The 27,183-nt window shown below is 35.1% G+C and overlaps 1 protein-coding gene across 1 annotated transcript in view; it reads right to left on the bottom strand.

Moving 5' to 3' along the window:
* LOC150087940 (transient receptor potential cation channel subfamily M member-like 2) overlaps positions 1-27,183 on the bottom strand; it is a 409,197-nt gene that overhangs the window by 215,459 nt on the left and 166,555 nt on the right. The window contains exons 10-11 of the mRNA XM_090369284.1: positions 11,844-11,975; positions 337-524 (exon numbers count right to left, since the gene is read on the bottom strand). Coding sequence (XP_090225410.1) covers positions 337-524; positions 11,844-11,975 — 320 coding nt within the window. The remainder of the gene's footprint in view (positions 1-336; positions 525-11,843; positions 11,976-27,183) is intronic.

Below are 27,183 nucleotides of genomic sequence, written 5' to 3'. Positions count from 1 at the left end.
GAGTCCAATAAAGACCAAATACTCCAACCACAGAGAAAGATAGAGCACTTTGAAACTTTTCTCTTACCAGTGAAAAAAATCATATTGGGTAATATATCTAATCTTAAATAAGAAGTCCATGGTTTGTAAAGAATCTTCCTACTGGCCTGCTTACTCTGATACCAGTGGTATCAAGGTGAATTGGGGTAAGGAATTCTGTTGAAAATTCTGTTGCAGCAGACATAGCCACAAGGAGGATCCAACACTAGAATCGGTCTTTAATTTGCTACATTGTTTCTTTATAATATTTATAAATACAATTATAAAAATATTACAGAAAAGTAAAATAACTCTTACCAATCCATGGCCTAATGCTCCTTCCCAACACACTGAACGAAAAAATTCTTGATCTTGAACCCTTTTAAACAGCTGATAAAGCCTGTGAGGAGTGAGATATTTATGAACCTTAAACCCCTGATTGAGGAATAGTTCTACAAAATCCTCTCTGTTGCTCCGTAGTAAAGCTTGTTCAAAAACTGATTTATCTATCTGTAAATATCATTAATAATAATACAAAGTAAATAAAGAAATACAAGATGGTTTAAAAAAATTTAACTGAAATAATTAAGTTTTTTAATTTAAATTACTCTTTTTGTATTCATACACATAATAATTATTAAGAATTGAATATACAGGTAGTTCTCGACTTTACAAGTTAATTCGTTCCTAGCACATGCTCGTAAAGTGAGAATTTATTTCCCATAGACATAAAGTTAAAAATAGGGGTTACGTTCTCAACAATGAAATTAGTTAGCTAATTAGTTTATGTTTAAACAATGACTGATTTATTGAAAGAAATAAAAACGTAGTCTTTAAAATCAAGCAAATTATAATAATAGAGAAATTATTTACGACTTACAAATGTCAAAGAATGTTTATTCTTCATCATCATCGACTAAATGCACACTCGTTGATCACTCATTATTGGCTCGGCACTTGGTTTGTTGCACAAGGAATCATCTTCAGAAATGCTTCAAGAGGTGTTTGTTTCCAAGATAATCTCTCTTTTAATTATGAATTTCATGATTGCATTCATAAGCATTTTTTAAAGGCACACACACAAATTGCAACTAACACAATTCATGTGGAGTAACAAGTTTATGAAGCTTAAAATAAAAGGAATGAAGAGAAGATTCTGAAAATTTATTTATGTTTTTTATACGATTGAAGATTTCAGTAAAGGGAAAACACATTTCACCATAATAACGTAAAAAACCACACAATTCCAGCTATCAGTATTTTCGCAAATGCAAGAAGATCGAGTTTACTACCAGTTTATAATTGCTTGCAGTAGCAGAAAAGCCCAATAAACCGGAAAGTGCAAATTGTTTTTATTGTTTTATGGTCGTGACCTCCAGAAATGTGCTTTAATAAAATATCACAAAGGAGTTTAAAACTGATTCTTATAACAAAATCACATAACAATGAAAGTAGTGCACTTTAATGATTTGAATTGGTAACTAATAAAATTTACAAACCACGCTAATGACCTGTTATTAGCATTAGCATTAGTAGAGGCATATGATGCAAGAAAGCAAGCTTATTCAGCATCAGCCAATAAAAAAAAAAAAAAAAAAAAAAAAACAACCACTACTCCCATTTCACCCCTCAATTCGTTCGAAATACCTGTCCAGCTGAGCCTTAAATTTGTTTAGGCTATCAACTTCAACAACAAGCGATGGAAGTCTATTCCACAAACCAACTGCCCGCTGGCTAAAGGCGAATTTCCGCACATCTATCCGACATCCGTCCTTCCTCAATTTGAATTTATGCCCTCTCAGGTGATTATTCTGAGCAAGAGGAAGAATCCCATCGGCATTGAGCATGCTCGAGCCATTCAAAGCCTTGTACACCTCTATCAGATCACTTCGGCGATGCCTAGTCTCCAGGCTCTGTAATTTGCAAAACTTAAGCCTTTCTTCGTAAGAGCAACCCTCTGTTCCATTCACTAATCTTGTTGCCCTTCTCTGTACTCGTTCCAGCAGCTCTACATCCTTCTTGAAATGAGGCCTCCAGACCTGCATACAGTACTCAAGGTGTGGCCTGACCAATGCCTTATACAAGGGAATAATCACATCCCTGTCCCTGCTAGAAAAATTCCTGTATATCATTGACAAGACACCATGAGCTACTCTTGCAGCTCATCTGCACTGCTCAGAGAACTTCATATCTGCCTGCACAATTATATGGCCTTAAGGTCATGTTCGTGACCTTAAAAATGACATTTTAAAGAGATAAATAGCTTAATTATACAGCAAAAATTTCAACTTCCAAGATCTTGAAACAAATTACCAAAAAATGATGTGTTATTGGATTCACATTATGATATTTTAACGATACGATGGTGTCTTTAGAACTGATTAATATCGTAAAGAGGGGTACACTATATTGTATAGCTACGCATGTGGTTTGGAATGCAGTATTTATGAATGTTTAACATTCATTTTTTGCAATTAATGTTCATGTTTTTGATTTTGTTGATACTTGATACTTGGGGGGGAAAAAATCGTAAACCCAGGAACTCGTAAAGCGAGAACTGCTTGTATATAAAATTCAAATTATGCAATATTTTGAAAAAATAAATAATAAATAATAATAATAAATTGGGAAATCTCCCATTAATTTCATTTTTAATTCCTCAAAAGTTTTATAAACCACATGCTATTGCTACAATCATATACGTCTATATCATTATATACTTTGTGCCTTGTGTCATCATCATATACATGGCTTTGGTCATGAATAGATATTTAGTATACAGTCACATTACATTTCATTTCATTCTATTGTATCTAATTCGTTTGTCTGACTGCAATTAACTTATGTTCTCTATAAGTAGAGAAATTATAGTTATCTACAGAATGATTGAAATTTCAAGCATCCAAAATATCCATAATTAAAATTTAATTCTTTTATTATCACATTGTGCAATAAAATAATTATAATAACTATAATGATAATAAGTAATTATAAATTACTTATCATTATTACTTATTATTAAAAATTATAATAAATTTTGAAAATGTCCATCTTCTTCTTGAATACATTTGTTTTATTATATTTGATAATATCTTTTATTATGTTAGCATTGGTAGAGGCATGAGGCTAGAAAGCAAGCTTACATAGCATCAGCCAAAAAAAAAAAAAAAAAAAAACCTTCCCATTTCACCCATCGATTCACTCCAAAAGTTTGTCTAATTCAGCCTTGAATTTATTTAAGCTGTCAACTTCCACAATGACAAATGGAAGCTTGTTCCAGCAATCAACTACCCGCTGGCTAAAGGCAAATTTCTGCACATCTATTCTACAACTGTCTTTCCTCAATTTCAATTTATGGCCCCTCAAGTGCAGAATCTGAGCAAGAAGAAAAATCCCATTAGCATTGACCTTGCTCAAACCATTCAAGGCCTTATAAACCTCAATCAGATCATCTCGCAGGTGCCTAGTCTCCAGCATTTGCAGAACTTAAGCCTATCTTGGTAACAACAACCCTTTGTTCCCCTCACTAATCTCATTGCCCTTCTCTGTACTCATTTTAGTAGCTCAACATCTTTCCTAAAATGAGGCCTCCAGACCAGTATGCAGTACTCAAGGTGTGGCCTGACTATTGCCTTATAAAAGAGGATAATCAACTCCTTATTCCTGCTAGAAAAATTCCTATATATCATTGACAAGACCCCATGAGCTACGCTTGCAGCCTGTCTGCACTGTTCAGAAAACTTAATATCTGACTGCACAATTATCACCAGATCTTTTTCCTTCTCCACCAACCTGAGTGTAGTACCTCACAGTTGGTATGTTACTCTTGGATTGCTGCTACCTATATGCAGTATTTTGCATTTGTCAATGTTAAACTTCAGTTGCCACCTCTCGGCCCATCTGCTCAACTTTTCTAGATCCTGTTGCAGTAGTGTACTTTCCTTACTGTCATTAACAACCCTATCAACCTTCATATTGTCTGCAAACTTGGGCATTAAGCCTGATATACCTTCACCAATATCACTGATAAATACAGAAAACAACAGTGGGCCCAACACGGACCCTTGGGAAACTCCACTAATAACATTAGTCCATGAAGAGCGGTGACCAATCTCTGTCTTTTCCCACTCAGCCATGCTTTTATCCATTGTAGCAACTTGCTCTTAATGCCATACTGTTCCAACTTGTACAGTAAAAAAAAGCCTTTCCAAAAATCGAAGTATATGATATCAAAATTATTTTTTGCATCCAGTTCCTTTGTGACCACATCATAGTATCCAATCAAATTGGTCAGACAAGACTTCCCCCTCAACAAACCCATGCTGTGTCTGCACTATAACTGCAGCCTTGTCTAGATTATCCCGCAGTGCTTCTTTAACCAATGACTCCATTATTTTCTCCAGAAAAGAAGTTAAACTAACAAGTCCGTAATTACTCATGTCACCTTTCGATCCTCCTTCGTGAATTGGAGATACATTTGCACATCTCCAGTCTGTAGGGACTTTCCCCACGTCCTAGGATGCTTTCATAATTATGGCTAAAAGTTTGCTTACTTTCTTTGGCACCTCCTTTAATATAACTGGATAGATCCCATCTACCCCAGGTGCCTTTCTGAAGGTTAACTTAAACAATTTCTCCTCCACTTTGCTCTTAGTTATTACAAAATCAGTGCAACACGAGTCTCATTAGTTAGTTTGATGAACTCCTGGCCGTCTCCTCCTTGAATAATTTCATATGTGAATGTAGATGCAGAATACTCATTTAGTTTGGCAGCTATCTGAGAGTGATCATCTACAGTCAAACCATTGATTTCACATATGAAATCTTTGGCAAAGGATGCAAAGAAATCTCGTACTCTGCTTGCCTAACAACATCCTGCGTGACTTGATTAGAGACTCTTATATCTACCATTGGCATCTGTGTTCCCTGATAATTTATATGCGTACCATGCATTTTTCTTCTCTGCAACAAGTCTCATTAGTTCATCTGATATCCATTTAAGCCTACACTTTGAACAGTATTTCTTAGTTGGTATGAAAAGCCTAGTAGCTTCCAAGATTAGTTCCTTGAATGCTTCCCATTTAGAATTTGCTGCTGGTAACATCATCAGTTGGTCCCACTAAATAGAATTTAAAAAATCTCTGAGACCACTGTAGTCACCTTTACGGAAGAAAAAACCCTTCCCTTTACCCATAATGGTAGTAACATCTTTGACTAATTTCCACAGCAATACACTGTAATCACAGAACCCTAGTGGTTCTTTTATCTGCAGATTCTTAATGCATGAATAATCACTGCAATAATTTTAACTTTCCTGATCAAGAATTTATTCTCTCTGTTTGCCTCTTGAACATGCTGCTGTAGAAAACAATCGTCCAAAAATCCACAAAAGTTTTGCTAGTGTGTGAATTATCAAATCATAAGTTCCAGTATACATCTGGGTGGTTAAATCCCCCATTATAAGACAATTTGATTTATTGGCCCACTCTATTTCTCTGTACAGTTCTTTGTTCTACTCATCAGAGTCAGTAGGCCTATAACACACTCCTACTCTCAACTTTGCTTTCCCGGTGCTTCTGTCACACCAAACTGACTCAACTGCACTGACCAACCATGTTCACTGGATGCACTTCCTTAGATTGTGTTTCTTAACTAACACCATCACTCCGTTTCATTAAATTTATTTTCTATACTCCTAGCGTTAGTGTACATGCAAGTACAGCCACTCCCCGATTAATATAAGGGTTGCATTCCACAGAATGCTACGTAAACTGGAATTTCCCTAAATGCTTATTTAGGGAATTTCTGCACTCGCAACTATGCACGCTGAATTTAATAGAAGCAAAAAAGAAATGTTCGACGAACATGTAAATAGAATTATTTAATTTTTTTTATCTCATTGTTGTTATTGTTATTTGGTTTTTAGGAGCATTAGCAACTAAGGCCATATTGCTCCGGGGATATGCGGTGGTTATTCCCTGACATTTCTGCATCCTCCGTATTTGGTGGTCATGGGCTCGAACCCCAGTCTAATCAAGAAGCGTGTGCTATGCACTGCTGCTCCTGCCCACCTGGCTACGGAGGTGCCCTTTTTATCTCACGTGCAGGAAAAATTACAAAATTACAAAAATTTCAAAATTATAAAAAGAGAGAGGAGACAGGCATAACATCAGCAAGTTTTACCTTTCGAGCATCATTGCCAAATTAATTCTCCAGCTGATAAGCATGCCACTGCGGAAATTGAGGGCTGTGAAGATTAAGAGGGGTTTTTTCACAACACATCACAAAATTTCTCTGCAGCTGCAGAATCAGCACTGGTGGCTTAACCGAATACTTTAATGTTTTGAAAACCAGCATGATGCTTGAACCTATTAAACCACCCATTGTTTGCCACGAACTTGGCTTGGGGTTTGCCATTATCTTCATAAATACTTCTTGCTTGAATGGCCGTTAGATTCAGGGGCACTTGCTTCTGAATTTGATTTTCCATCCATATTATTAATAGCTTTTCCATCTTCGATACAGCACCTGAACACTGTTTTGTGATCACTGTTGGGGCTTACTGGCCCCGGTGTCAAATATGTTAATCCTTTAACATGTTCTTTTATACGCACACTGTCCCTTAAAATAGTATTCCCTGTTGAAGCAGCAAGACCTAATTCTGTGCATTAGATGACAAACTTTGTCCTGCTTCGTACTTCTTAATTAATCATCTTCATTTCTAAATCAATTTTGTTTTGTTTCCTAACACTGCCAGCACTTGCACTTTCTGTTGGTCCTTTCCCTTCACCATTGTGATAAGTAAATAGAAATGAAGAGAAGATTCTGAAAATTTATTTATGTTTTTTTTTATGATTTAAGATTTCAGTGAAGGGGAAACACATTTCACCATAATAGCGTAAAAACCCACATGATTCCAGTTATCGGCATTATTGCAAATGCAATAAGATTGAGTTTACTACCCATTTATAATTAGATGCACTAACAGAAAAGCCCAATAAACAAGAAAGTGAAAATTGCTATTGTTTTATGGTAGTGACCTCCAGAAATGTGTTTAAGAAAAATATCACAAAGTCGTTCAAAACTGATTCTTATAACAAAACATATGATAACGATGGAAGTGTAGTGCAATTTCCATTATAAAAATGACCTTTAAAGAGATAAACAGCTTAGTTATATAGCGAAAATTTCAACTTCCGAGGTCTTAGAATGAATTACCAAAAAAAAAAAAAACAATGTGTTACTGGGTTCATATTATGATATTTTCACGATACCTCCATTTATTCCTACAGGATACAAAATACGTTTCCACGATTTTTTTTTAAGTTTGCACCAGCCAGAAAAAACTTACGTAAAGTTGAATTTCCGTAAGTAGAGTATTATGTAAGCCGGGGGAGGGGGGTTGTATACATGCACCTGTTCTTACTCTTCATTACCCTAACATAACCCATGTATTTATTTGTTCCATGATGATTCCTAGCAGGCCTTGAAATTTCCAACACCTAGCTTTCCAGCCTACTGCTCATTCCAATAGAAGCAGTGCAAGAATCATTTCCACCTCTGCCTGTGGCTACTGTTAATCTATTAGTCTGTGGATCCCCCCAAGCTAGCAGTTTTCCAACCCACCTAACACTGACCGCTGCCTCGATAGCATCAGCAAACATTCTTGCACCCTTTCTATTTAAGTGTATCCTATCCCTCTAGAAGCACTCTCTCCTGTTAACAAGAACAGACCAAACTAAGAAAATTCTACCTCATGAGCCTTGCACAATCTCTCAAGGGACAAATTGATTGACAAGGCTACCATCATATACTCCCTCCTATTGTGCCTGGGCAGAATTGCAGACACTTTCAAATATAACCCTAACTTTTTTTTTTTCAGTCAATGTTGACTTTTTTTTCAACACTGACCTGTACTTGTTAAGTAAGTCCGCAGATCTCCTACTCTTAATGTCATTTTTGCCACCATGTACAACAACATCTCCCTTTGTGCCCTTAAAAGATGATATCTGCTCTACAATGTCAGCAACTTTTGCCCCTGGCACAAAAACCCGGTCCTATTCCACCTATCCTTTTTGCACAATATATTTTCTGTCTCCCTGACAATAGAGTCACCAACAATAACTAGCTCCTGTGGGACCAGTGCATTCTGCCGTGAAGATTGCCACTGTGTTGCCTGGTGCACAAGAGTGAGCTCTGCTGTTGAGTTGGGCAGCTGAGAGCTTGAGGAGCCCCATTTTAATTCCTTCGAGTACATCTACCCGACTCTTAAAACTCTCATAGACACCCATCAGAAAACTGAGTTGGCGCCTAATTCCTTCGCACTCTCTGCACCTTGCACATACAAAGATATTCTCCTTGGCTAGATCAGGTCCTGTTCCAGAAAAGACTGCAAATATTTCACAAGTTGCACCTTTTTCAGACTGTGATGCATTGGAGAATCACCCTTCAGTTCTCCTCCAAGCCACAGCACTCCCACTACTTTGTGCTCGTTGAGTAAAACTGCTCTAGTCTGGGGCATGATTTCCATTTAAACACAATGTAATTAACTAACAATGAAAATTAATAAGTTTAATAAAATTTAATTGATTAACTGATTAATTGACTATACTATACTAAGCTAATGAAGTGATATGTATTCCGCTATATAGTTTTATGTTATACCTTAGCTATCAAGTTTGAGATATACACCATCAAGTTACACTATACTGTAACGATCACAATGTTAAATTAGTTATATCCTATCCTCTGCAGTCACCTTTATGAAAGCAAAAGTCCTTCTCTTTAGCCTTGATGGTAGTTACATCTTTAAGTAATTCCCACATCAGTACAATGCGATCACTGTCACCCAGTGGTTCTGTTATCTGCAAATTCTTAATGCATGAATAATCACTGCTGATAATCAGATCAAGAGTATTACTCCCTCTGTTTGCCTCTTGAACATGCTGCTGTAGAAAACAGTCATCCAATAAACCTACAAAAGTCTTGCTAGTGTGCGAGTGACCAACCCACAAGTTCCAGTCCACATCTGGAAAGTTCAAGTTCCCCATTATAAGACATTCTGATTTACCGGCACACTATTTCTCTGCACAATTGCTCATTATACTCATCAGGCCTATAACACACACACCTACTCTCATTTTTCCTTTCCCAGTGCTTATTTCACACCATTGTCACCAACATCAACTGGATGCACTTCCTTAGATTTTATGTGTTTCTTAACTAACAGCATAAACCCCCTCCTCCCTTCCTGTCCTGTTTATCCTTCCTGTACACATTGTACTCCCCAAATTCCAATTTTGCACTGCTTATATCTGTGTGACACCACATCTCTGATATCCCAACGATATCTGCCTTTGATGTCTTGACTAGCACTTCAAGCTCATCAAATTTATTAACTATACACCTAGGCATTGGTGTACATGTAAGTATACATGCACCTGTTCCTACTCTTAGTTACCCTAACACAGCCCATGTATTTACTTGTTCCACTATGACTCCCAGCAGTCCTGGAAATCTCCCTTACCTTGCTTTCCAGGCTGCTGCTTATTCTAAGAGAAGTAGTTGTTGTTGTTGTTTTGGTTTTTAGGAGCATTAGCAACTAAGGCCATATTGCTCTGGGATATGCGGTGGTCATTCCCTGACCTTTCCACATCTTCCGTATTTGGTGGTGACGGGCTCGAACCCCGGTCTAATCAAGAAGCATGTGATATGCACTACTGCTCCTTCCCACCTGGCTACAGAGGTGCCCAAGAGAAGTAGTGCAAGAATCATTTTTGCCTCTGCCTGTAGCCACGCTTAAAATTTTAGTCTGTGTATCCCCTCACCCAAGCTTGCAGTTTTCCGACCCACCTAACACTGCCTTGATAGAATCAGCAAATATTCTTGCACCCTTTCTATTTAAGTGTACCCCATCCTTGTAGAAGCAGTCTCTCCTGTCAACAAGCACAGACCATGCTGAAAAAAATTCTACCCCTTGAGCCTTGCACACTCTCTCTGGGGCTGAATTGATCAACAAGGCTCTCATCATATACTCCCTCCTATCATATCTGAGCAGAATTGCAGACACTTTCACATTCAACCCTAATTCATGACTTTTTTTTCAACATTGACCTATACTTGTTGAGTAAATCTGTAAATCTCTTACTCTTAATGTCGTTAGTTCCAATGTGTACAACAATATCACTTTTTGTGCCCTTAAAAGATGATATCTGCTCTACAACGTCATCAACTTTTGCCCCTGGTAGACATACCCTGGTCCTGTTCCACCTTGACAAATTATATTGTCAAGCTTAATGGTAGGAGGCTATTAAATATAATATCTGAGACTTTCGGAGGCTATTAAATATAATATCAGAGGCTTGCGAGGCTACTAAATATAATATCTGAAGTGCAAACATTATCATAATAAATAAATAAATAAATAAATAATGTGTGTGTGTGTGTCTACAAAAAAATGTGTAATTAGCAAAAAAATAGATAGCTGTAGTAAATGTTTTATTATTACAATCCACTCTATTAGAAACAGTGATAAAAACTGGGAGTGGGTTAAGAATGGTTAACTTTAATCAAAGGCAAAGGTGCAGCAGCCTTTCCAAGAAGATCAATTATTCACTGGGTTCCCCACTTTAACGATGGCATCATTATGAACAATATATAATGGATATTTTTACTTTATTTTTTTACTTTTTGCTTGCATGCTGGTAGTTCATTGCAAACAAAATACTTGCTGTAATTTCAACAATGCATGATAAAAAAGTATTTAATCATATTGTAATAATACCCTGTGTATTTTCTTTTCTTTGATTTTATTTTTTTTGTTAATGACTGCTATTACCAAAGATATTATTTATGCTCATTATCCAATGCAGTGTTAGATAACAAATAAAATGATCGAGTACATTATTTTCAACTATTTCTTGCTTTTTATCTAATAACACACACACGCACACACCTCTGTATATTTCCCTCCTAAAGTAGTGGTGATCGAGGTGACTTTGAATTGCTCCTAGCTTTCAATTACCTAAGGAAGTGACCTATTCCAGTAACTCAGAACACTTTTGCTAAAAGAAAACTCCCTATAATCAGTCTAAAATTCTTCCCTCATAATTTGAATTTATGGCTTCTAGCATCATTTATAATGATGAAAATTTCACCTTCATTTATTTTACAACAGCTGAAAATCTATATAACCCCACAGAGGAAATGAAAAAAAGATCATTATATCAGAAAGACGTTATATTGAGCATTCATAAAATCATCAACAAAACAAGTTGAATATTTAATGTAATTCTGCTAATACAATACAGCATAATCATATTTATAATATGTACTACAGTATTAAAGAAAATTATGACTGTAAATTTTGCATTGATTGTAGAGCACAGTAAGGTTAAAAATAAATTGCAAATTTCACTAGACAGTAGTTTCAGTAGTTTTTTAATTAAAGTAGAGTAGTTTTTGAATTAAAAAACAAGACAGTAATTTTTTAAATAAAAAGTTTTTTTTAATTAAAAAACACTATTGAAACAGCTGTATATATCATACCTCATCAAGAATATGCTGCAGTATACTTCTCTTTAAAGAAAGATTTTATACAGTGTATTTTTCTTATAAGAAAAATGCTTCTGTTTCTCTTACAGTTCAAATAATTTTCCAAATTATTTTATTTTCGGTAATAACCTTCTATTTTTCTTAAAAATATACATTTAAGAAAAATAAATTAAAAAAATAATAATAATAATAAAAATCAGTGTTAACTACTTTTTTTAAAGTGTTAATTACGTTTTTTTTTATTGTACGATGTTTTTACAATCTGTTAAAACCTACCAAGAATTTACTAGATGGATCTTTCAAAAATACTTCTGACATAGCAACGTGTGGGCTATTCCAATCTAGAGTGAGAAACAAATCCTTCTGCATTTGAGCATGCCAGTTTGTTTGTTCTGGTCTTTGGGCTGCAAATAGATCATGATCTTTGGATTACAGAAATTATAATCTTCATTATATTTTGTAATTTTTCAGGCTATTTACTAACAACAAATTAAATACTATTAACCAGACAGTAGTATCTCTCCATTTTAATATGAGTAACATGAGTGATATCAAGCAAACTGACAGGTGACAGATTTTAAGTTTCCTATTTGAAAAAAGTATTTGTACAATTCAAAAAAAGCATTTCTTTGAATTTTGCAGAGAATTTACAAATGTCTGACCTTTAATCAGCAGATTTCAATGCTTATTAATTTTATTTTTTCATTTCGTTTTTGAAATAATAATTTAAAATTTTGCAAATTTTGTGTTTTTTGGCCATTAAAAATACTCATTAATTTTCATAAAAAAAAGTTTATTAATTAAACTTAAATTCTTAAAAAAATGTTCCTAATGGAAACATGAAAATTAATCTCTACCAAATTAAGGTTTGTGGAAGCATTAATTTCACAACATTTGGGCATTACTCCAACCCAAAAAATTAAACCAATATTTAAGAAAATGACTTTGAAATTAATGTAATTCAATGAAAAATAAATAAATTTCTATTAATTCTGTCTATGTATGTAATGAATATTTCAAACATGAATTTATAATAAGAATCACTCATATCCATTTTTTCCAATGTTCTTTGAAAAAAAAAAAAAAAAAAAAAAAAGGATATGAGTGAACAACCTTCTATGCATTAAATGACCACTTTCTTCACATTAAATTCAAAATTTCTTATCAAATATATTATTAATGTCTTCTTAATCTCAATATTTAGATGTAGATATATATATTTTAGCCATCTGCAGCTGTAATCTGAAAATACTCCTAGATACTGGAAATTATATTCTTAAATAGGCCAGTCATACAATGTAGAGAGCAATTCTAGAAATAAAATTATGTTAAATTATAGATTACAATTAGTTTATTGATTAAGTGCTTTCACCTAATTCCTAAACTTATTAGGAATTAGGTGAAAGGCCGATGTTTCAGGATCCTTGGCAGATCTCATACAGGACTAAAATAAGGGGAACATAAGAAAAATTTAAATTTACATGCTTAACAATTTTCCAAATTTACATTCTTAACAATTTTACAATATTTCAATTTTAGTTCAGAAAATAACAGTTCCAAATAAATGAAAGTTTTTATAAATTAATTATCAATAAAATTAACAAAATTAAAATATACAATTTTAGTCACAAATAAAAATGAAAAAATACATCAAAACTGTTTTGTCTTAACAATGTAACAAAAAAAACTCACATTATGTTATTAAGACATATTTAATTAAAATACAATATTAAAAACAATAATACAACTATCTAATAAACAAAAATATATACAGCCATCAGAAATAAGAATGAAGTTAGAATGACTATTTAAATTTTTAATTGTAGGACTGGGAAACTTAAGAATCAAGACAAAACTTTGATTTGCTTCTTTATAATTAATGAAGTTAGGATATGGAATAGCATTCCAAGGTGCACTGTATTGAAATGAAGTGCATGGTGGTAAACAACCTTTCTGACTAGTGTGCAACAGACTGACTTGTGCCAAAACAAAGAAACAAATATCAGCATGTATGTTGGGAAATATTAAAATTCTAATAGCTATCCACAATTAGCTATTACAATGATGAGCAAACATTCCTGAACAGGTGAAAATTCAGTTGCATGGTAATCCTAGATGAAAATAATTTTTAATGCTATATCATATAAATTACACAAAGAGATTATAAATGCTCTTCTTTCATAGCTTGTTATTATTAGGTACTCCGTGTGATGTCGCTGAAGAATAACATCAGCCATGATGCCCATTGGTAAATAGCCCAATTGGAGAATACCTTGATATCCAGTGGTGGGATTCAAATAATTTAACAACTGGTTTGCTGCCCTAATGACCGTTCTAAGTATAAAAAATACTATATACCGAAAGGTAGTTTATTATTTCATGCAGTTAATACTCAAATAAGAACAATAAAAGAGGTCCACAAAACTAGATTATGTTATAAGAAAGAGTTTTAAAATATTAATGAAAAAATATTAAATAATACCTGACAAAAAACAATAAAACTGTTATTTAAGGTATTTCCATATTGCTCACTTGCAATTTTCTTCACTTTTATCCGAGCATCATCGGCTGAGTGATTTATCCTTAACCATCTTTTCACTGTAGGAGTAGGATCCCATTCCTTGAGAGGTAGGCCGATTAGACTAATAGTCATTGTGTTTGATATATTAGAAACAGTTAGGTGACTTCTCTTCTCTGAACATATTATGTTCATCATTGAAAAACCCCTTTCCTCTTCTGCTGAACTTACAGCAATTGTTCTGACAATATTTTTAGCTCTTTGAACACTTTCAGGAATTGCATAATTCTGAGAATTTTTTAAAATGTTTTCCACGAAATCTCGATAATCATTAATATCAATTTGGTAATTAAAAATGTCATTAAATACGAGCAATTGTTCTTCAGCTGCTTTCCATGGAACTAGTACTTCTTCAATATTCCAGTAATCTGGCTCCAAAAAATTGAGAAATTGTAATTTATTCCTATCTTGAAATTGGCTACAACTTGCTTTTAAATGTTCACAATCCATTAGTCTTTTTTTCAAATTCGTTACGATGTTTTCTAAAAGTCTTTCCCGAGGAAGCCTGACAAATCGATGATTTTCTACAAATTTTATATTTTTGAAGGTTTCTGAAGTAATTAATTCATCAACTTTTTTTTGTATGGACCCTTTTCCTTTCCAAGCATTTGAAATGCTTTAATAGATCTTATCACGAGTTTTTCAGCCTTTATTACGTCTATATTTCTTGCTTGCAGTGCATTTGAAAGAAGAGAAATTTCGTTTAAAATATCAATCATCAATGCCAAATCAGTTATAAAATATATATTTTCAAGACAGGCAGCCATACCTAAGTACTTTTTATTCAAATAAAAATAGTGATGTAGCACTGGATAAGTGCGCCACACAGTTAGGGTTGAACCTTAACTACAGGCAGCCCATCTTGGTCCCAAAACTGTACAAAGCTTTATAATTTCAATTCCAAGTTGTTTGGATATTTTGGAAAGTTCACAATTTGGTTCTTATTGGATTGATGAAAAATAGTATATATCTTATCAATAAATATTTTAAAAATGATTTACTTGCTTTATTTCCTTTATCGAATCATCTAAAAAAAGATGGAGGCGATGATTTAAACAGTGCCATATTATTATGTTTGGAAACTCTTTTGCAATCCTAGTGCTCACTCCAGATTTTCTCCCAAGCATAACACTGGCACCATCGGAGCAAAATCCTATTAAATTTTTTTCTAGGTAGTTCTTAGTTTTTTCCATAACTGAAGAACATATTGTCTCTGCATCTTGTTTTTCCAATTCAACTAGTTCAACGAAAATTGTTGGTGATGTAACTGAATCCAAGGCCAATTCTAATACAACAAATTCTGATTTTGGTTTCTTATTGAAAAAATCTGTCAAACTCTGTTGCCTTTTCATCCTTTTAAGGGCTACTGCAAAAAATTTAAAAAATGTTTTATTTTAATATATTATAGAGCAGGAGCGGATATGTGCCAATATATTTGAATATTTTTACTGGTTCTGTCCACGTGTGGTCATATCATGAACTTTTATAAACAAAGCACTATGCTTATACCATCGATAAACATCAGTCAGAACATACATTTTCTTCATTTTATCAATACTAAACGAAAATTTCTTGCTGAATTAATAAATGGCATAAAATACCAGGCGCCCACTTTAGAGAGAACCCTGATCACAAGTGCCATTTTAACAACCGGTTCGCCGAACTCAACAAAAAATTAGGTATCGGTTCTACCGAACCGGCTGAATCCCACCACTGTATATATATATATGATTAAGTATACACTTAATGGCCACTTTTATTAGACACACCTAAACCTGTTCATGAAATGGAGCACACCTTCAGTAATAATACAGTATTTGTTTGTACCAGGTGATAAAAAGAAGGTTGGCAGACATGTAGGGATGCTGTATATGTGCAATTCAGTTTGAGAATGGTCAACATGGATGATTTAAGTGATTTTAATCATGAAACTGCCACTTGAAACAAGTTACCTTGGAGAAAGCACATGAAAAAAAAAAAAAAAAAAAAAAAAAAGAGAAATTAATAAAATAAAGAAGAAAAATTTTTAGTCATCTTCATATGATTAAACTGAAACCTTTTCACATGGTGTGGAAGGAGAGTGATCATATTAAATTTCTAGCAACAAGTGGAATATAACAAGAATAACAACAAAGAATTAGTAACAATGAATTATTTATTTTGTTTTTTTAGCTGGTACAACAAATCCTATGGCTTCCTTGCACCATATGGCTAATACTATATAAGAATGAGCAGCAGCCTGGAAAGCAAATGATGGAAAGCAAATGCTGGAAAGGAAATGGAGATTTCCAGAACAGCTGGAAGTCATAGTGGAACAAGAAAATACATGGGCTGTGTTAGGGTAACTAAGAGTAGGAACAGGTGCATATATACTTGCATGTACACCAATGCTAGGCATATAGTTAATAAATTTGATGAGCTTGAAGTGCTAGTCAAGACATCAAAGGCAGATATTGTTGGGATATCAGAGATGTGGTGTGACATAGTAGTAGTAGTGTATATCTGTCAGCAGTGCCAGTGGTACCTCACAAAATCACGTAAATGTGCCATGGTGAAGAGACAAAATCTGCCAAGGCCAGATGAGCATGTGAGTAGTGCATATACAGTAGATATAGTTTTGTTCATCTGGCCTCTCAGTTACTGGAAGGCACCATCACCAGGAAGAGGCATTCTAGCATCCATCCACAGTATGAGGAACTGAACCAGGTAGTAGAGGGACACCTGTTGGAGTCCAGTCCCCCAGCAGAGCAAGGAAGGAGAGAACTCAAGAAATGAAATAGGACAAAAGGAAGGAGGTAAGAAAGGGAAGAGGAAAAGCTGGGACCTCAAGGAAGGGAGGTCCCAATATAGAAATAAAAATAAAATATAAATAATAATAATACATAAATAAATAATTTAAAAAAATAAAAAAAATAAATAATAAATACAGTCCATTCCGGTTATTTGGGACACATCGGGACTAGTGCATTTTGGCCCGATTAAGTGGCTGCCCCAATTATCCGAAGTTTCACACAAATAGTTAAAAATACAATGTACCCCCCCCCTTTTTTTTTACAATTGGTTCACTGTACAACCAAATCACGTTACGACGAACTCACCATAGTAAAGTACCGTTCACTATACGATGTGTAGTAAGCGCCGGTCATTGTGATCATGTTTGTGAATTGAATTTTAATTTTATTAAACAGCGATTCTAATTAGAAGGAAATTTACCCTTTATTACCTTACCAATTAAAAAATTAAATGATATGTGAAAATCGGAAGAATATACGTGATAATCGGAAGAATTAATACGTACTGTAATATGTATATACGAACTAGTTGACATTTCTGTTCACTGACATTTGTTCGGGTTAAATTTTAAAACAGTAAAAAGATAAGCAATCAATAACAAAGAACACAGCACACAAATTGCAAGTAACACAATACGCGCAAGTGAGAACGGAGTAATGAGTTACAAAGTTTTAAAAATAGGAATGAAGAGAAGATCTTAAAATTAATTTTTTTATATGATTGAAGATTTCATGGAAGTGTAAACACATTTCACCATAATAACCCACAGAATTCCAGCTGTTGGTATTATTGCATATTCAATAAGATCGAGTTTACCGTCCGTTTACGATAGATTTCACTAACAGAAAAGCCCAATAAACAGGTGACTGCTAATTGTTTTTATTGTTTTATGGTTGTGACCTCCAGAATTTCGACCGAACCACGTACCATCGGAGACAATCGTAGGGTAATCTCCAGTGCTGCGGTCTCCTGCCCTGATTAAACGGCATGCTGTCCCAATTAAGCGAAGTAAACCCTGGCTATTTTCTCAATTGGTCTCTGTTTTTTAAGATTTGCCCCAAATAAACGGCTGCCCTGATTAACCGGTGGCCCAAATAACTGGAATCCACTGTAATATATTTTTTTTTCGTCCTCGCCTTTTTCCCATTACATATGGGTCAGCGTTTTTTTTTTTTTTTTTTTTTTTATTGTTTTGGCATGGAATTTTTATGGCCTTCTGCATCCTCCGTACTTGGTGGTCATGGGCTCGAACCCTGTTCTAATCAAGAAGCGTGTGCTACGCACTACTGCTCCTGCCCACCTGGCTTACAAAGGCGCCAAATAATAAAAAAATAAAATAAATAGAAATAATAAAATAAAAAATAAATAATTATAGAAAAAACAGAAATAAAGAAATCATTAAAAAATAATAAAAAATAATTTTTTTTCTATTCTATCTCTAAATTTTTTTTAACTTCTACCCCTAAGGATTTATCAGACCACCAGAGGAGAACCTCAGGGAAAGAATCTTGCATAGCAGTGCGTGCATCAGCAGAAACATTAGAAATTCCTATCCCAGGTCGGGGTTTGCATGAGGATGGCCCCAAGTTCATAGCGGTAGTAGGGACAACCAGGATGTTGCACACAAGAGAAACCTAGTCAGGTTCCAGTGGGACAGCAGGAGCAGCGGTAGTCATAAGGTGTCTCCTCCTCTTGAAAAGGGCAGTACAGTAGTGTGTGATATATTGAAGATTTCACTAGTTTCAATCAATAAGTGTAGGGGCTGGAGAGCAGGCAAGTTGCTTTGGAGGAAGAGTTGTTGTCTCAGATCCAAATATACTATACTAGTTGAGCAAAAGGCGATTCCAGTTCTCTGTCTCACCACAGATGCAAGTGTCTTCATCCACCACACCAAATTGATGAAGACGAGCTTTGAAGGATCCGTGCCCAGTGAGCATAAAGGTGGTCTCTAAGTTGGGATGAGCCAAGGCAGGCTACTTTTAGTGAGGAAAGTTAATATCCGGAATGAATTTTCTGGTGGTCTCGCCCTTGAGCCATGCGGACCAGCAGGTTGGTTTGGGTTTTTTTTTGGTTTTTTTTTAGGAGCATTAGCAACTAAGGCCATATTGCTCCGGGGACATGCAATGGTCATTCCCTGACCTTTCCACATCCTCTGTATTTGGTGGTGAAACCAGGAGACAATGCCCAGCGATTGGAATTTTGTCAGTGGTTAATTCCATTAATACTGTTCCAATTAATTCCATCAATACTGTTCAGTGATGAACCCATGATGGAATAAACAACACCCGTAACTCTCATAGGTGGTCAGACAAAAATCCACATGCCACCGTAGAAACAAATTTTCAACTCTGTAAATGTGTGATGTGGTATCATCAACAATCAGTTGACTGGGCCTATTGTGTTACAAAATCATCTTACAGGGCCCATTTACCTAGAATTTCTGCAAAATGAACTTCCACTACTATTGGAGGATGTTCCCTTGGCTACAAGGATTGGTAAGCACTTTCAGCATGACGGAGCTCCTGCACGTTATACCCATCTGGTGATACAATATCTAAACTGAACTTTCCCTGAATGATGGATCGGCCACGGTGGTCCCATTCATTGGTTACCAAGGTCTCCAGACCTCACTCCATTAGATTTTTGTTTGTGGGAATGTATGAAAAGTGCAGAAAAGGTGAATACAAGAGACGAATTGCTCACTCACATTTTGGATACTGCTGCCCTCATAAAGGAATGCCAAGACGACCTCAGAAGAACAACATGTCATATTACCGCAAGAGTTGCAAAGTACATTGAGGTTGGCAGTGGGATTTTCAAACATTTATTGTGAACTATAAAAAATTTGTAAATTATTTGTGTTTTGTATTATTCAAAAAGTTAATAAATACAAACAATAAGTCATTTATCATTCTTTAATACCTCTCATAATGGCTTTGTGTGTGCCAGTTTCAAACAGCTATATCTCCATATCCATTGAGAATTGGACACACGTGTATATGAACTTTTTTACTCAGAATAATCGATACTATAACCTCCCAAAATATTTATTTTCCTTCTGAATCATCTATATATCAAAAGATAAAAGAGGTAACTAAATTGTGTATTTTTTACTCCCAAACAGTCTGAGCATTACAGAGGAGGAAAATAACTAATATTATTATGTTGCAAGGATGCCAGACTTTTTGACATTGTAAGTTGGTACTACGGGTTTTGTAAACTATTCTCAGACTTTAATAAAAATAGGAACGCGCCATGAAAATTTAAATGTTAAGGATTTATTGCCACATCCTACTACTATTTCTCGCAATACCCACAAGGAAGTGGAAAAGTTACAAACAGCACTTATTCCCATCATTCAGCACAAGTAGCACCTATGGACATATGGATAGATGAATATAAACATTTATTGTACGACATTGACATCGCACTATATCGAAGAAAACTGAAAGCTTTGCCCTAATGCAGTGCTTTTCAACCTTTTTTTAATAACGGAACCCTAAGTAATTTGTTTTATTTTGTGGCACCGCTACTCAATTTTCTATCTGTTAGATCCGATTATCTGTGTGTGTGTGTGTGTGTGTGTGTGTGTGTGTGTGTGTGTGTGTGTGTGTGTGTGTGTGTGTGTGTGTGTGTGTGTGTGTGTGTAATATTAAAAAATATATGTTATATGATAGTAATTACAATAATATAATTATAAAAATTACATTTCATAATACAAATTATATACAGTCCATTCCGGTTATTTGGGACACATCGGGACTAGTGCATTTTGGCCCGATTAAGCGGCTGCCCCAATTATCCGAAGTTTCACTTAATAGTTAAAAATACAATGTACCCCCCCCCCCTTTTTACAATTGGTTCACTGTACAATCAAATCACGTTACAACGAACTCAACATAGTAAAGTACCGTTCACTATACGATGTGTAGTAAGCACCAGTCATTGTGATCACGTTTGTGAATTGAATTTTAATTCTAATTAACGAAAATAGGAGGAATATTATCCACAGGATATAGGCTTGACGTAGCCAAGTGGTCAGGAGCGAGAGCGAATAACACGCGTTCCTTGAGTGGACCGGGGTTCGAGCCCATGACTACTAAATACGATAAATATTTGTATTGACGATTTATTGTAAACTCTACTGACTTGGTTGTCGTGCCGGAGTATAAACAGAAAATTATTTATAAAAGCAAAGATATATTAAGCACAAATTTACCCTTTATTACCTTACCAATTAAAATATTAAATGATATGTGAAAATCGGAAGAATATACGTGATAATTGGAATAATTAATATGTACTATAATATGTACATACGAACTAGTTGACATTTCTGTTCACTGACATTTGTGGGTGGGGGTTAAAATTTAAAACAGTAAAAAGATAAGCAATCAATATTGCTTATCTTTTTACTGTTAAGCAAAGAATATGGCACACACAAATTGCAAGTAACACGATATGCACAAGTGAGAACCGAGTAACGAGTTACAAAGCTTTAAAAATAGGAATGAAGAGAAAATCTGAAAATTAATTTTTTTATATGATTGAAGATTCCATGGAAGTGTTGTTGTTATTGTTATTATTTGGTTTTTAGGAGCAACTAAGGCCATATTGCTCCGGGAATATGCGGTGGTCATTCCCTGACCTTTCCGCATCCTCTGTATTTAGTGGTGACGGGCTCGAATCCCGATGGAAGTGGAAACATATTTCACCATAATAGCCCACAGAATTCCAGCTGTCGGTATTATTGCAAATTCAGTAAGATTGAGTTTACTGTCCGTTTATGATAGATTTCACTAACAGAAAAGCCCAATAAACAGGTGACTGCTAATTGTTTTTACTGTTTTATGGTTGTGACCTCCAGAATTTTGACCGAACCACGTGGCACCGTCGGAGACAATCGTAGGGTAATGCGGGCTCCTGCCCCGATTAAACAGCATGCTGTCCCAATTAATCGAAGTAAACTCTGGCTATTTTCTCAATTGGTTTCTGTTTTTTAAGATTTGCCCCAAATAAACGGCTGCCCCGATTAACCGGTGGCCCAAATAACCGGAATCGACTGTATATAATAATTTTATTCTTTATATAGAGGTACTAATTAAACATCAATTATAGATCACCACAAAATTAAAAAGATACTGTACACTTTTTTTATAATGAAATAAACATATAAATTTAAAAAAAAAAAGTTTAAGTGACTTAAACCCAAATCATGTGTCACCCCTGGAATGTTGTTGTGTCACCCCTGGTTGAAAACCACTGCTCTAAAGTATTATTCACATTTGAATTTCTTGATGATATAAAAACTGCTAATAACATCAGAAATTAACTGAATTGCAAACTTACAAATTAATTAGGAAAAAAAAACAAGATATTTTCTCTAAATTAACTTTCATCACTGATCAAGGAACTGATATTGTGTGTGCTCTTCAACATCTGTCAGACTGAATTGCAGTTGTCACATAATAAACACAGTACTATGAAATACTTTCAAAGAAAATTACCTGAAACTCTACTGCTCATTAAATTACTTATACACAAATTTAAAGATGTTGTGACATATTTGAAGCAGTCTGGTCTCATTCATCACCTAAAAACCACCATTCATCAAGAGTGTGATACTTGCTAGAACCATAGAATTGACATGTACGAATCTTTTGATGTTAGCTATGACAACATTACAAATATTTTCATTGAACGTCGGGAAGAAAAGAGAATGGTCCATGTTCAACAAGATAGCCTTAAAATGCTGATTAATTTCCTGAAACCGTTTAAAGAAGCTTCAATGCAACTTGAAGGTGATGCATATTGAACATTGCAACTTGTTTTTCCAATAAAATTTAGCCTGTTGAATAACTTGACAATTTCGGTTTCTGACCCTAATGATCTGATTGTACTAAAAAATAAAGCTTGTCAACTTTTAAATGAAAAATTTACCATACATAAATTACATAGAATCGCATAATTCCTATGGGCAAATTTCTGACAGTTAAAGATGTTGTCAGATCAAGAAGACGACAAACAATACAGGATGTATGAGATTTAATAGAAGAATATAAATGTGATGAACGGTCACTACCCTCAATTATAACAATGCCAAAAACAATACCAGTATATTTAGACTATTGTAGCAACGACAAAAAGGAACCTGTTACAAAGAAAGTGAAAATACTAGACTTTAGTATGTTCCAAGACACTGCTGAAGTGACGACAAGTGATGATGACGAAGTTGATAAATATATGCATGTTGATGTGATGGGCCATGTTTAACCCAATGACCAATTGGAGTGGTGGAAAAATCATGAAAGTGAATTCAAATATTTGTCCAAAGTGGCTAGGCATGTACTTTGTGTTTCCGCCAGCAGTGTAAGTTCCGAAAGAAATTTTAGTGCAGCTGGATTAGCAGTACAAGAGTGTCGAACCAACTTAACTAGTGACAGTGTTGACTCTATTTTATTTCTGCACAAAAATTTGCAATAAAAAGCATATGAAGAGAAGGCGGCTGGTAGAGGTGGATATTGATATTCATTTTGAAATTATATTAAATATGACAAATTCAAAATTTAATACATTTCCCTTTTTTTATAATTAATATTGATAATTATTATTGTTATATAATTATGGATATTGAATTTTGAATCTGAATATTTTTTTTATTATTATGAAACTTCAGAAACTAATGCTAGTGATTTTATTAATATAAAAAGTTTCAGTCTGGCTGGGATAAAAATTGGTTTGGGTGGGTCAGGTCGTGCCACCTAAACTTCAGGCCAGGTAAAAATAAAAACCGTAGGCCCATGCAGACCTCTATATGAAAGACTATTATACAAATTGGAGCAGTGTGGGACTGGAGGCAGGTAACTGCCATAGATAAAAGACCGATTGGGTAGGTAGACAGAGAGTGGTTATCAATGGGCACTGCTTTTCATGGACAAATGTTATTAGTGTAATCTTCCCAGGTTCACTGTTTTTTTTTTTTTTTTTTCAATATTTATTAATGATATTGAATGAAGGGTATCAAGAGTAATGTTTAGGTTTGCAGATGATACAAATGGTGGCAGGATGGTTAATGACAGTAATTTAACAAGATCTATAAAAATTACACAAACGGGCTGAGAAGTGACAAGTGAAATTAACATTGAAAAATGCAAGGTATTGCATATTATGGGTAGCAGTAATCCCAGAAAAACATACAAATGATGTGGTACCACATTCAAGGTAGCAGAGAATGAAAAGGAACTGGGTGGAATTATGCAATCAAACATGAAGTTCTCTAAGCAATGCAGATAGGCTGCTAGGACAGCTCATGGGGTTTTGTCGATGATATAAAGGAATTTTGTCAGCAGGGATAAAGAGGTAACTATTTTGCTATACAAAGTAAGGCTAGGCCACATCATGTGTACTGCATATGATTATAGAAGTGTAAAGCATAGGACTACAAAATTTCTAATTTGCAGTCCTGTGCTTTAAGCACATATTTACCTAAGTATATACTTATGCACATGATTAGGAATCTCTCATATTGTGGAAATACTTCGCAACTGGACTGTCACGATTGCAACACCAGTATACCTACCCATCCACCAATGATAGGCCAACAAGCTTGAAATGGTGCCGTCTGGGTGGTGATATCTGCAGAGAATAAGTAACAATAGTCTTCTCTATTAGTGAAGTGTTACTTATTCGAGGTAGTGCAATACCATGGCAACATGTTGTGAAGGTAGTCACAATATGAGATCCAATTAAACTGATGCCATTTCAACTACTTTTGAATTCACTATAAACAAAATATTGTGTATCTACACTGAATGTTCATTGATGAATTTCTAATTCGTAGTCCTATGCTTTACACAAATATTTACTTAAATTATCCATTTATGCACAAATTCAGTATAAACGTTTGGTAAAACTGAAGAAGCTGTTCTTGGTATTTCAAAGGCTTTTGATCATGTCTGGTATAAATGTCTTCTAAATAAGCTTACATCTTATGGTTTGCTAACTGTTTTTTTGCAAATGAGTATCCAGTATCGTCTCTGATCATTCACTGCAGGTGATGGCAGATGACTGTCTCCTAATTTCTCCACTAATGCTAGTGTTCTCCAAGGTTCAATTCTTTCTTCCACTCTTTTCCTCTTGTATATTATAATGACCTTCTTCAACTGACCGGAAATCCTTTCCATCTGAAAAACAAGACATTCAGCTTCTTAAAATGGTCCAAAGATGAGGGCAACTTTCACGGTGAGATTGGCAAAAGGGCAACCACACAGGGCCGTACTTATAACAGGTGCATGAGGCACTGGCCTCAAGCCTCACCATAGAGAGGGGGATCTCTTGCATGACCTCTGTAATCTCAAATTTTTAAAGCAATCTTTGTATTATAATGTTTGTGTTTAAACAGATCGGTAAAAATAATTGTTTTTTTCTGATTATACACTGGTGTTCAAAGAAAGTGCACCACAACTTAAAATTGTAATTGTCATCTCCGAATAACGTAAGTATGTGGCAATATTTCTTACAGATTGCATCAGATAAGGTTGACATGCGTAGGTGATGATGTAATATTGTATCAGCTGTTACTTTCAGCTATATAAGCATACTCTGCAAGAGTTGCAATCGTTCCTTGATTACGTCAGGATGGTGAGTTACGTGCAGTTGACGCCAAGAAGAAAGAGTGCTATTGTTGCTTTACATGAGGAAGGATGTTCTTCCCATTATATTGCTTATAGAGTGTCTTGTAATCAGTCGACAGCGAGTAGATTTCTTTCCAAACTCAAAAATACTGGTTCTGCTGATAGGAAAAAATGAACAGAATGCAAACGGGTCTGTATGCCAAAACAGGACTGTGCTTTGAAGCATTTATGCCTTAAAAACCATAAAGCTTCTTTGTCTGAGCTGAAAAGACAATGGGAAGAACATACAGGAGTGGTAGCAAGTGCAGTAACAGTCAGAAGACGCCTCTTCAAAAATCGACTTGTAGCCTGTCGTTCTAAGAAGTCCCTCCCCACTCAAAAAATGAAAAAGGCCTGATTAATTTGGTGTAAGGAGCATGTCAAATGGACCCCCGAGCAGTGGAAGTCAGTTATTTTCTCGGATGAGAAGAAATTCAACCTGCATGGCTTTGATGAGAGACAAACGATTTGCCGTAGACATGGTGAAGAATACCATCTAGACTGTATGGTGTCTACAGTGAAATTCCCTACCAACCAAATGATATGGGGGTACATTTCGTATCACAAAGTGGGTCACCTGCAGTTTATAAAAGGTTCTGCAAAACCAATGGATACCTGGCTATATTGGAAAGCAAATTGCTTCCAACCATTAGAGACCATTTCAACCTGCCAAGTAACTGCATCTTTCAGGAAGACTCTGCTCCCTGTCATCAGGCAAAAAGTGTAAGCAGGCACTTCTGCAGTTACTTTAGCTTCATTTCTGCATTAGCGGTTCGACAATAACGTGTTTACATTTGTTACAGGTGAAAAAAATGGTTGCAAGAACGGTCCATTACAACTCTTAGCTGACCAGGAAACAGACCAGACCTCAATCCTATAGAGAACTGTTGGCATTGTGTGGAATCTGCAGTTGCCAGAAAGAAATCAAAGACACCTTTGTGAACTTCAGGAAGCCATAATCTGTGTTTGGAACTACGAACTATCATTTGATTATCTTCAGAAATTGATCTTATTAATGCCTCCACTGTGTGCTCCTGTCATCAGAGCCAGACATGGTTCAACTAAATATTAGTTTGTACCTGGTGAACTTTCAGCCATAATTGTTGTGTTTACCAAAACTGTTGTAAAGGTTGCAAAAAAATGCTCATTTTGGAATATTTTGAAAGCACCTGTCAAATATTACTTAGCTTTGCCTTAACTATTAATAAATATCTTTTGTTTATATTTCTATTTGTGATGCTAGTCATTAAAGTAACATACCATCACAAAAAAGGGTAAGAAATGTTAAATTCCTAGGTGATGCACTTTCTTTGAAAACCAGTGTATTTATATATGCAAGTTTTTTCTTTTTGGAATCTGGACCTTTGGTATCTTTAAAGGGGGCCCCATAAGAGCTTAGTGCCTTGGGCCCCCAAGAAGTGTAAGTACTGTCCTGCAACTGTATGAGGTAAGACTTCGATTATGTGGGCTGCAGAACTTGGAAACCAGGCAACTTAAAGGGGGACCTGATTGAGGTTCATAAGGCTTTAGAGAGGATTTAGTAAAGTGATTGAAGGCAGAATTTTCACT

Source organism: Mastigoproctus giganteus, chromosome 3 (genome assembly GCF_048544385.1).
Source record: "Mastigoproctus giganteus isolate SK-2022 chromosome 3, ASM4854438v1, whole genome shotgun sequence".
Lineage (NCBI taxonomy): Eukaryota > Metazoa > Arthropoda > Arachnida > Uropygi > Thelyphonidae > Mastigoproctus > Mastigoproctus giganteus.
This window is presented reverse-complemented; position numbering and strand designations above follow the sequence as displayed.